At 39.2% G+C, this 13,263-nt stretch overlaps 1 protein-coding gene across 4 annotated transcripts in view; it reads left to right on the top strand.

Annotated features, from left to right (window-relative positions):
- LOC147707956 (importin subunit alpha-6) overlaps nucleotides 1-13,263 on the top strand; it is a 395,564-nt gene that overhangs the window by 73,489 nt on the left and 308,812 nt on the right. For all 4 annotated transcript variants that reach the window (XM_086926751.1, XM_086926753.1, XM_086926754.1 and 1 more), the window contains exon 5: nucleotides 7,396-7,490. In XM_086926751.1, the coding sequence (XP_086782877.1) occupies nucleotides 7,396-7,490 (95 nt within the window). The remainder of the gene's footprint in view (nucleotides 1-7,395; nucleotides 7,491-13,263) is intronic.

Here is a 13,263-nt window from a genome sequence, read left to right as displayed (position 1 = left end):
GTTATCGTCTGCTTTGTCCTGCGACACTCAGAACTGTTCCTAGCATCAGCAATATGTACCAGAAAGACATCAGTACCTAAAGATATTGTCATGGAATGTCGCCGGGCTGTTGAGACTATTAAAATCTTCATCTGCAAGCTCGCTTTTAATGAATGCCAATTTACTTTGCCTCCAAAAAACATGGTCAACAAGTTCCATAATCCTCCCTGGCTTCTGCAAGATACGCCCAGCTGCAGAAAAAAAAAATCTTTTTCGGGAAGCCATCTGGAGGGCTCTCTAAATATCTTGATATCGGCTTGGAACTAAAAGTAATGCTACAACTGAGTAGGCTGGAAGGTTTCAGAGCAAATGATTCCTGAATAAGAAGTTTGCTTATTTATCACTATTTTAACTGCTTTGGCGCTGAGCGAGCGGAAAGTTTGACTCAGCTATATGAAAAGCTTGACATAGTGCTATGCGACCACCCAATTATGATAATATAATCTGCAGGGATTTCATCCTGTGTCGACTGGAAACAAACCTGACTTGCTGTCTCTTGGTGAACTCTCCAACTGACTTGTTCCAAAGTTTTCCAAAAAAACATGGGCTCTAATCCATTCAGTGCATAGTCGAAAATTCTTCGTGGTATCAAAATTCCCAAAAATATTCTAGGGAATAAGCACTGTTGACTATGTGTGTTCCTCAGACAAAATCTTTGAGTACTTGGAGAGTTTTGAAATCCTTTCCTCACAGAGTGATGGTCCCTCACTTCATACAGTGCTGAATCTCAGTTCATCCAGGCATTGATGCCGGAGAATGATGAGCACCTCAAAAGGTGATGATATTCTACATTTAATTCAAAGAATAAAATGGGGCCTAGTCGCCTCGCAAAAACTCAGTCTGGAATTCTACCAACGGCCTGCCCCTCATGACTCAAAATGGCAAATATCTGCTGGCCAATTGGGAGTCTATCATCAAGGACATTCATTTAACCCTAGACTCTACACCATCCCTCTGCAGGCTCTCCACTAAAAACTTTCAAAAGAAATGCCCTATAATGGAAAGTAAGTGGAATATCTGCAGGTTGGGGAAATAAAAGCAAAAACACAAAACTTGCGAATGAAACAGTGGTGCTGTCAAGGTTGCCGGACTTAACAAAACAACATAGGCAATTTGTTTGGTCAATAAAATGTAAATAGAGGGACAAAGAGTGGCTACATATATACTCACTGATGGCCAGACGCAATCAGGCTGACCTATGGAGATGTATTAAAAGCAAAATGTGTGTGTAAGAAAAGGAGGTATCCCCGACTAAGGTTCCTAAATCGGGATCACTAAATCGTTTGAAAAGACAAATATTTAGGAACATAGATTTTCAAAGGGACACAAACTGACAGCAAAAGGTACTGACTATGGATTGACAATACACATTGGGGCATATAGTAAAAAGGGTGCTTTATTTAATATTATAATTATTTAGGATCTAGCTTTTTAACATTCATTGTCGATCCAACATTAATTATCATATTGTGCTGTTTATACTTGTTATGCGTCACAATACATTTAGATATCAATATACATTTCATAAATAGATACAAAAGGTGCAAAAAATAATCTATGTACAGGGATATTTGGTATTAGTCAGAAAAACATGGCTAGAAATAATTTAACATTGCTACGCGCGTTTCTCCAGCTAATTGTTATCTATACTCTCTGGAGGGAGGGTACAGAGGGGAAACACGAACAAAGGGTGGGAGCTGAGAGGGAAGGGTGAACATAGAGGGGAACTTTGTTCGTGTTTCCCCTCTATGCTCAACCTTCCCTCTCAGCTCCCACACTTTGTTCGTGTTTCCCCTCTGTACCCTCCCTCCAGAGAGTATAGATAACAATTAGCTGGAGCATCTATATAGACATCGACCAGCAGTTACCATGGACCTCTTGCTAACCACTGTTTCATGGTACAAGAACCACTCTATGTAAAATCAAAGATAAGGTCCCTGCCCTTCAATTTGTTACTGAAATACATGATGTGTTTAAGATAGTGTATGTAACATTGTATATATGTATATACCAAGATTCTTGTCTCCCCTTGTTTTTAACTATAGCTTTGTAAATAATAGATCAAATGTATTGAATGCTTATGTAACTTTAGTATTAGGACACTGACACTGATATGGATTTTTCATGTATTTTGTATAGGTACACTAGGAACATATACCATGGCTTCCTGATGAAGGCTCATAGCCGAAACGCGCGTAGCAATGTTAAATTATTTCTAGCCATGTTTTTCTGACTAATACCAAATATCCCTGTACATAAATTATATTTTGCATATTGTTTGCACCTTTTGTATCTATTTATGAAATGTATATTGATATCTAAATGTATTGTGACGCGTAACAAGTATAAACTGCACAATATGAGAATTAATGTTGGATCGACAATGAATGTTAAAAAGCTAGATCCTAAATAATTATATTATTAAATAAAGCACCCTTTTTTTCCTATATGCCCCAATGTGTATTGTCAATCCATAGTCAGTACCTTTTGCTGTCAGTTTGTGTCCATTTGAAATCTATGTTCCTAAATATTTGTCTTTTCAAACGTTAAAAGCAAAATGTGCCAGGAAACCACTAGAATTTATGTAATCAAGCTGTGTGTAGCGAAAAAAAGCAAATTTCTCCTTGCCAAGCAAAGCATGTGCCTCAGCTGACACCCTAGACTACGAACCAATTTTCACAAACAATGCTGTTCAAAGAATCTTGAGTAAAACGAGTGCAACATGTGCTCCTGGCCCAAATGGGAGCCCAGCTCAAGTCTTTAAGTATGACATTGACCTGTAGTCTTGAAATACTCTGTCCCCTGGACGATATATGTTAGTTAGCAGTCAGGTACCGGAGAGTTGAAGGTGCTCAATCTTGATTCCCATATTCAAGAAAGGAGATCAGCATAATCCAGCTAACTATCACATAATCACTCTCCTTGATGTTGAAGCCAGAGCGTATGCTTCTGCCCTCTTTGAAGAACTGGAGCGTTGGGCTGTGACCAATGAGATTGTTTTATTCTGCCAAACTAGCTTTAGGTCGTCTCTTCAACCTCAGACAATATAGTTGCACTTTCTTACTTAATCCCCTTATCCTGACTATAGTGGTGGATTCTGCCTGGCTTAGATGCATACCCTAGTCCACCAGAAAACCCATTTCCAATATTGGTTGGCAGCGGTGAGGATAGGACGTGTGTTTGCACTTGTCCCATAGTGATTGGTGTACTATAATACCATATTGCAGACCATTACGTACAACAAAATGTTTTTCCCAGTTTGCTTCTGGATGTTCTGTGGAGAACTGGGACTCTGGTTATTTGTTATACCTGTGAGGCTTTGCCAAAATGAAATCAGGTTTTGGCACTTTTACATCTACTCGATGAAGGAGCTACAAGTCTTTTGCAAGGAGAGAGGGTTGCCTATGAAGAGGTGCTCCACAAGGCAGGATCTTGAAGCAGCCTTGTTTTGTTATGAGGAAACACGTTCGGAAGCAGCACGAGCAGATGACTCTGAGGGAGAGGATCCCAGGCCAGAGTACCAGGAGGGCAGTTTCCCTAAGAAGGAAATATTGTGGGAAATATTGGGAAGAGTAGTATCCAAGCTCGTGGAAAAGGAAAACCTGTTAATTCTGAAACCCATATCTTTGTGCATGCAGCGCCTGGCGCTACACACTAACACATTATCTCAAAATCTTGGATTTTGAACAATCCAATAACCAAACCATTAAATAATAAAGCAAATCCTTTATAAAAGAAATATCACATGTAAGAATAGTACATCAAAACAACAGTGATCAAACCACCAATTGTGCCCAAAATCAGCATTGTAATAAAAAGCCTCACAAATATCAATCTAATCCATCACACGATCCCAAAACTTCAAAACATGCCATAGACACATTAAAAGCACCCACAACTCACAGAATAATCACACCCTAATCATACTTCCCAATCATTCAGGAACAGCACTGTAAGTCAGACTTCTCCGCAGAATATGGACACCCAGAACTCCACCAGACAACACACTAGCTCCCCAGACTGGACAAAGAGGTAAAAAGGAACCTAAAGGAGTTTCTTGGCAAAAGGAGGTACTCTTTAACATGCCTCTGCTACCAAAATGTGTGGGAGAAAAAAATATCCCAAAAATATAGACATCCCAAAATGATACTTCGTTAAACCTCCGTTTCACAAGGCATTGTGTCCCCATATTAAGGCACCCACGTGACCCACCCGAACATTAATATAACAATTTTTTTTTTAAAATAATGCACCCCACTCAATTACTGAATTCTAAATCATAAGAAAGTTAAAGGGCCACATGCATCATTGTAAATTGCGATCTCAAAGGGGCATATTTGCAGAATCGGCCCCTTTGCAACCTCAATTTTTGCATTTGGGATGCATCATCCCAAATGCAAAAATCGCTATTTAAGTAATCACTAAAATTGCGGTTACTTAAATTGCGATTGTATTTAGGGAATCCTAAATTGCGACTCCCTAAATGCAATCCAACAACCAAAAAAAAAATTGAGATTACGCAATTACCATCAATTCAAAGTTGATGGTAATTTGCAAGAACTTTGGGGGAAAAAAGTGAATTATTTTTCAAAGTTCTATGTTGCACCCATAGATGTCCTTGGGGCATGTGGGTGTGCAACATGTGTTGAGATTGCAATTTCAGGGGTGCATCAGGTTGTCCTTATGCACCCTTGCTCCCTTGAAATTGCATGCGCAATTTGCGAGTACCTATTTGGTACTCGTAAATTGCGCATGCAATTCCCATTGATTCCTATTGACGTCTAGGCCCATAGGAATGAATAGGAAGCAATTCCTTATTTGCAAATAAGGTATGTGTAGGAATCGCGAATGTTTTTGCGAATCCTACATGCATAAACATTTGCGATTCTTAAATTACGATTTCTTAAAAATCGCACTTTAGGAATCGCAAATGCATAGTTTGATTCATGTGGTCCAAAGAGATTTATTAAAAATTTAAAGTAAGCGATACAGAACAAGTGCCATGAAAGCTTCCAAAAGCAGAGCTATACAGAGCAGGTAAAAGTAAGAAGAAGTCCAATGAGCAGCAAAATCAAGAAATAATCGGACAGCCTCCCTGGTAGAATAGGAAAGTCTTCTGGCTTGCTCCAAAATCGAGATGTTTTATACACAATTCTTGCATAGAATATGAGTAATGTTTAAGTAGTTTTCATCATGGTGTGAGCAAAAGTATGATTTCCTTAAGAAATCCGAACAGAAAAAAAATAAAGGGCATTACCTTAATACATAAGCACCATCCCAATTCTGTGAATAATTATTTAGCACTCTTTTTACTAGTATCATCCACAGATGTTCATACGAATATGATACATTTAACAATAGGGCATTCTCTGAATGGATAGGTCCAGTGAGGGAACTGATGATGTGGATACTTGTTTCAACTTACATCCGCACCCAGGAAAAATGTAACACTAACAAGGCAACTACTGCAGAGGAAATAAACCATTATAGCTGCAGGTTGACTGTGTTCTGCGAAGCCTGTGATGAGAGGATGTGTGCATTCGAAGAAGCAAGAGTGAGTGACAGAGTTGGCATCGATCTTTTTCACAATGGAGCTTTATACAGGTATGTTGTCTTAATGAAACCTATTAATAACTTCAACTCTGTACTTCATCAGAAATTAGTATGACGTGCAATTGAGCTAATTTCGTCTAGATACATAGAATCTTGTGTGGAAATCCATAGTACTTATTAATATTGATGCAGAAAATCTAAACCCGATAAAAATGTCTACAGCTGTCACTCTGATCAGAAGTCTGCATTTTATACTGCTTTTACTATTAGATTCCAATAATGGTTCAACAGGCCTCCACAAATCTACTTGCCCACTCCCTATGGTGAGCCAGATTTCATCAGGGCGAGCTATTTTTAAGGCCTATACGGCCCTTTCTGGCGAGCTGACAAATAAAACGTTTTCTGTTTAACCACAAGTGAATGAGCAATAAAGATGCCTTTAAATCTTGTTTTTTATCTTGTCACATGTGCTGTGCATTTAGAGACAGAGGTCAAAAGTCAGTTTGTCTTTTTACATTTACTTTTTTTTCTCTGACTGCGAAATTAGAAGATTTTGTAAAAGTGAACTGTCTGACAATTGTGCTGTGCAAAGCATGTGAGATAAAAGGCTGTCAGATGTAAGGCTTTTTACTAACGCATTTAAATAGCTAATAAGTAAACTGCACAAACTTTTCAAAATATATTTCAATAGTTATCTAAGCACATTTCTGTACTTCTGTGTGATGAAAAACATATTTTTATAGGATGAAAACATCAGAACATTTTACTTGGTGATATGCAAATGATAAATATTGTTGCTGGAACCCAATTTTCAAATATTGTTCATGCCCTATATATTTGTATCAAGTAAAACTACATATTATTGGGAAAGTCTTTGGCCATTTCAATGGGAAACGTGCTGTCTGTATAGGTCAGTGGACTGCCACATCATACTTTAGCATTATATTTATTAAAATTGAGTTTTTAAATATGAACTGAGAAATATTCCTGCCCCGTCCTGATGACAAGTGAACTAAAAGGCAAGTTAGGGATCATGTGTACCCTATTCATATTATACCTGGATCAAATGTTCAGTCTATTAATTCAAAAGGAGTTTTTTTGTACAGCAGAAATACTGACCTTGCATATTTGAAGGTGCTTTCATAAGTGATAATGAAGAAAAAGGTGGCTCCATAAAATAAAATATTTGCCTAAGATCACACAATTTGAGACCGGTTTACGGGTCAAGTACATTACCGTTAGGTCAAGTAGATTATTCTAGTTACAAGACCTACAGTCCTGTTAAAACTCAAATATTTCCTGGCTAAAAAGTATAATAAAGCCTATCAAAATGAATCAAGTATGTAGTTTCTTTTATTTTGTAAGTGAAATCCGAATTAGGTTCCTTTTGTAGAATGTGTCCTTTAAAAAAAAAGAAATTGATGTCTCATATTGTCTGCATATAATTAAGGTACATATAATGATGTGCAGCAATATGACTGCAGATTGCATATAATTAACCCCTTCCATGCTCATGACGAGCTCAGCTCGTCATGAGGCACAGTGGAGTTTTGCTTATGACGAGCTGAGCTCGTCATGAACAATGGGGTTCGATAAGGATCAGCACAGGAGGGGAAAACCATTAGCAGCCAAGGTGTTAAGATACAAATTATTTGGGACAAAACCTATAGTGGAACAAATATACATTGGAAAGAGGATATCACATCTTGCTTTTTAGTGTTTTAATGTGCACAATGCCGCTGTAAATTAGCAATGAACTCTGAGTTTTGATCTTTGTGCCATTTAAATTTCGTTTTCTTTCAGAACCAAACCCACCCATTGATGAGGTGATACAAAAAATGGGTGTTGTCCAAAGACTTGTGACGTTTCTTGAAAGGAAGGACAATCCCACTCTACAGGTGAGCAGCCCTATTGTGAGAAGGTGGTGTTGAATGAATACATTTGAATGGTACTTTTTATGTCTAATGTGCAATCCAGAGGCCCAGGTCCAATCATGGGTGGAGAAGTGGGTTACAGAACCTTTGTCCTTAGCCTGTGAGTGGGCACCAGAGAAGTGGAGCAAGAGTTATATTTAAGGCCCTATGCACCACCCATAGGGCCCTGCAAAACCTAGGTCCACCAATGCTGAAGACCATGATATACCCTTACAAACCCAACAGGTCCCTCCGCTCCTCTCAAAGAAACCTGGCTACGGTCCACAGAGTAAAGAAAGCCCGCACTGGAGGACGCCGATTCTCGGTTACAGCCGCTACTCTTTGGAACGCGCTTCCAACTCAGCTTCGGGCCGAACCCAACCACATGAAGTTCCGAAAATTGCTCAAGACGCACCTCTTCCCACAATAAAACTTCTCTTCTTTCATTCCCTTTTCCCCTCCCCTTTTCCTCACCTCAGCTGTATTTGCAATCTCAGCGCTGGGACGCTCACGGGCAGCCATGCGCTATACAAATCCTGCTTTCATTTCATTTCATTTCATTCATGATGTTTTCAAGTCTAGATCTTGTTAGGCACCATGGCAGTTTCGATTTAATACCTGTTTAAGTAGCACTACTCCACAAAATACATCTTTTATTCTTACCCCGGTAACAGAATAATATTAAGTAGATAGAATTTAACAATTAAGCTTATTTATGTTTTAAATGATTGTAGAGAAAAAGGTTGAATCAAGTATTTGGGAGACCTCCCTGAAAGACGTTTGAAAAGGAAATATAAATTGTGACATTGCATTGCACCTTGGGCCTGAGCAACTTACAGAATGTAAATGGTTCTGTTCCTAATAGTTTTTGCTTGATTTGTTAATCAAAGACATTTCATTTTAAACACAACATATCTGAGGTAATTATAAAGATAATTGAGGAAAAAATCAAATACTAAGTGTGAGGGGATTTTTGATATAATTGACTTTTTGTACAAGAAATGACACAGGCAGTAGGCATGTCTTTATTGAAAGTGAAAATTCTTTTCCATTAATCGACAAGGTTGCATGTGGTGGTGATAATTTGTGAGAAGGTGTATGTAAGAATGAGTCAATGGTTTTATCAGTGTATTGGGAGTGAATGGATGGATGAGAGTGCAGGAATGGTTGAATGAGTGGACGGATATGTGAATGGGTGAGTAAATAGATAATGAATGAACAGTATGTGAATTGATGAATGAATGATTGAGACATGTTAGAAATAAATACATAGAAAGCATTTGGATGTTTATAACCTTTGATTCAGTTTAACAAAGTTTATTTCAGCATTTGACTTATTTTTATCCTCTGTATTTATTTTGTGTGTTCAATTCATTGTTGTCATGCAAGCATTTAAACCTCCACCACCATTTTCACAGTTCTTAGGAGAGCCTCCCATAGCTTGGAAGGAGTGGTTCAGAGCCTTCAATGCTTTTTAAGGTGCTATTGATTGATTAAAATGAAGACCAGAGAGGTAAAGATGGATACTTGAATATTTGGGCATGGAAGATCAGGAAATTTGTGCGCATCTACCACCTATTATGTCAGAAAATGAGGAGAAATTAGATGAATATGAGGAAGCAGTAAAGAGATTATGAAAACATGTCTGCAAACCTCTGAATTTGCTTGTATGTAGATATTATTTTTTTCAAGAGAACAGTCTGCTACAGCGTCTGTGGACACATATGTGAATGTGAATTTGGAACTTTTTGCTGATTTGTTGATTAGAGACCAACTTTTTTCTTGGTGCTATAATTCAAAATGCAAGAAAGATTGCTCACCTGCAAAATTCCACTCCTTGATGAGACTTTTGATCTAGCTAATACAATTCGAGATTCAAAGAAGTTGACAAAAATTCTTAACAAATCTGATAAGTGTGTTAGTAGTCGAAGGAAATAAAGTAAAATGACATCAACCATACTAATAGGAAGAAGGGTGGAAACAATATGTGTTATTGTTGTGGATCTTAGCTTCATATGGCTTCGTTCAAACAATGCCCTGCCATGAGCAAAAAGTGCAATAAGTGAGAAAATACATACAGTTTTGCCAAAGTGTGTTATATGACATCAAGGAACAGTACTGTCAATCTTGTTCATGAAGATACTGACCAAGGATTAAATAATGATCTGAATAATGTACTATTATATGTAAGAGTGCATGTAGATAAAGTTGGTTCCTAGTTCTAAGGACCCTGTTGGATTTTTTACTCTTGGCAACACAGACATTTTGTTATTAACTGATTCTGGGTCTACAATTACCATCATATGCAAAGAAATATTTGTTAACCTGGAATTGAAAGACATTTTACATCCACAGATGTTATTCCTCAAAGGTGCAATGGCGTCAAAATTGATCTTGTGGAATAATTTGATGCAGTAATCAGATTTAAAGGGCGAGAAGTAGAAGAGAAAATGTATGTCTCACAATGTTGTCCGATATTATTTGTTGGCATCATTTGGGATGTTTGGGTATTGTCCTCCAACCAGGTTACAAACAACAAGTGCTAGTTGTTTAGAAAAAGTAGCCTAAAATGAATTAAGCTGTTTGAATATGGTTTTGGGAGAACAACAGGAAGTATTTAAAGAAGATCTTAGGAGGCTGAAAGATTTTATGGAATATCAATAAATTAAAAGGAGGGAGAATTCCTGTCGAATATAAGTTTAGAGGTGTATCTTTAAGCATCACAGAAAAATTAATTATTGAACCAGATGTGCACAGAAGGAGTGATGGAACCTGTGGAATCCTCCTTTTGGTTGTGACTCGTAAAAAGAATAATGAATTACGCATGTGTATTGATCTCAGGAGTTTGAACAATGCTATCTTGGTTGATGGGCATCCGTTGCTAAAAGTTGATGAAATGGGAATTACACTTGCCGGTGCGAATATCTTTTCTAAACTGGATATGAGGTCTGCCTACCATCAGGTAGTTTTGGCTCAAGAGTCCTGACATTAAACAGCATTTGTAACGCCCAGTGTTTTTTTATTTTTATTTTCCAGAATGACTTTTGAACTTGCTTCTGTGGCAGATGTTCTTCAGAGAGTAATCAGTGATGTTTTGATTGATACTAGAGGTGTTCAGTTTTTTTAGGACAACGTTCTAGTTTATAGGAAAGAGTTCTGAGCATGTTCACATGTTATATGCAGTCCACTGGTTTTGAAAGAGAAGGGGTTGAGGCTAAGAAGAGATAAGTGTATGTTTGGGTAAGTGAAGTGGAATGCCTTGGACATGTATAATGCTGTATAATGCAATTGAAGAGGTTCCATCCCCAATTGATTGTGCACAACTTCCAGTCTTTTTAGGCAAATGTGAGTTGTATGCCAAGTTTATTCAAGATTTTGCTACCAAAGTCGAAATAAGTCTTGTTCTATTGAAGAAAATTGCCAAATTTGTGTGGAGCCAGGAGCAGCGGATAGCTTCTGCTGAAATTCAGAGATCGTACAAATGTACCATTACTAAACCTGTTTGCACCCGGTATATGTATAACTATTACAGTTGATGCAAGTGGTGTAGGTCTTGGGTTTTGTTTAAAATGTATCTTACTTCCAAGTGAAAGTGGAAAAATCTGCTCAGACTTTGTTCAGTTGGATGCACCTCTCTCTACATGGCCTCTCTTTAAAATGATTTCTCTGGAACAACCGGAACTAATCCTGTGTAAAATTAAATCTGGATCTCCTCCTGACCCTTGCCCCCCCTTTTTTACTACCGAAGGCAGGTTTGAATACTAATCCTCTGATTAGTCTTCTCTTCAATTTATCCCTTTACCGTGGCAAAGTATCCCTTTCTTGGAAAAATGCACTTATTGTACCCCTCTGAAAAAAGACCAATGCTGATCCACCGACGATGAGTTACTGCAGACGTATCTCCCTTCTTCTTAATTTAGGAAAGATGCTGGAATCTTTATTAAACAGCCACATCAACAGCTTTGTCAAACACAATAATATTCTTCTTGCCTACCACTCTGGCTTCCGTGCTGGATTCAGCATGGAAACTGCTCTCTTGGAGGTATCCAAATTACTCAGAACTAATCTCAATCTAGGTCGGAAGGCAGAAGTTATTTTATTAAATCGGTTCGCTGCCTTGGACATGGTGTCCTATAGAATTCTCCTTCAGAGATTGGAGAAGATTGGAATAGTGGGCAGGGCTTATGACTGGTTGCATTCCTTTCTTTCCCTAAAGACTACACTCTGTATTTTTATCTCCTTTCACTTCCCAGTTTAGACTCATTGTTTTTGATGTCCCACAGAATTCTGCTTCGAGTACCACTTCATTCAACATCTACATGGCACCTCTGGCCCCTGTGGTGCAAAAACAGGGTGTGATCATTGTATCGTATGCAGATGATACGCAACAGCTTATATCCATGCCTTCATGGACTCAGCGAAACAGTTTGCCCCAAAATTGTCCGAAGATGATAGGAAAAATTTTAATGAGGTTTTGCAGGACACTCAAGCGGCTGCTCGGCAAGTGATTCGGAGTGGTTTGGAGACGGCAGACTCTGTCGCCAGAATCATGGGATCTTCTATGGCTACAAGAAGAAGTGCCTGGCTTAAATCTTCGGAGTTCTCACCAGATGTACAGGCAACTCTTTTGGACCTACCTTTCGATGGCTCTGGTCTCTTTGGCAAGAGAGCAGATGCGGCCTTGGAAGGATTTAAAGATAGTAAGGCAACGGCCAAATCTCTAGGCCTTCAAACTCAGCCTAGAGGTTCTACCTTTAGGAGGTATTGAGGTTTTGGGAGATCGTCCTTTCGCTCCTACAAACAACCCCAGCAGCAGCAGCAATAGAACACCTTGTATAGATCCTACAGGGGCAAGAATAGAGGTCGCCCACAAGGTCATCAGCCCTCCTCCTCCTCTTCCTCTACCTCCCCTCCTATTACAACAGCAAAGCAGCCCTAGATCCGCCATTCAGGATCATGTTGGTCCTGTAGGGGGTCGGCTTACTCATTTTCGGCAAGATTTGGAATCAGTCACTACAGACCTTTGGGTTCTCGATCTTGTGGAGAATGGGTATGCTCTTCCCTTTCGGGAATTCCCTCCAAATTACCCTCCTTGCCAAGGGATTTGTTCAGAGGACCACCTTCTTCTCCTACAGGAGGAAGTCCTAACATTACTGAAAAAAGGTTCGATAGAGGTGGTTCCGGAGCAGGAAAGGGGTCAGGGGTGCTACTCCTGGTATTTCCTGATACCCAAAAAGGATGGCAGGTTACGTCCAATCCTGGATCGCAGGATCTTGAACCTTTTTCGGGAGCAGGAAAAGTTCAAGATGCTTACCCTTGCGCAGGTTCTTCAAGCGCTGCAACAGGAGGATTGGATGGTGTCGATCGACTTGCAGGATGCGTATTTTCATATCCCGATCCTGAAGTTGCACAAAAAGTATCTCTGTTTCACAGTAGGGTCGCAACATTATCATTTTACGGTCCTTCCGTTTGGTCTTACTACTGCACCTCGAGTCTTCACCAAGGTGATGGCAGTGGTGGCAGCCCATCTCAGAAGGTCGGGGATTTTGGTTTTCCCCTATCTGGACGACTGGCTGATCAAAGCAGGGTCGCCGGAGAAGGTGTGTCATCATCTGCAAGTGACAACGCAGCTGTTGTACAGATTGGGTTTTTCGATAAATGTGCCCACGTCTCACCTAGTGTCCTCTCAGTGCAACCTGTTTATAGGGGCGGTACTGGACACTGCTGTCTGTCGAGCATTCCCTCCTCCTCAAAGGAT

The sequence above is a fragment of the Lissotriton vulgaris genome, chromosome 6 (genome assembly GCF_964263255.1).
Source record: "Lissotriton vulgaris chromosome 6, aLisVul1.2, whole genome shotgun sequence".
Taxonomy (NCBI): Eukaryota; Metazoa; Chordata; class Amphibia; order Caudata; family Salamandridae; genus Lissotriton; species Lissotriton vulgaris.
The sequence above is the reverse complement of the archived record's forward strand: the minus strand, read 5'-3'. Positions and strand labels throughout refer to the sequence as shown.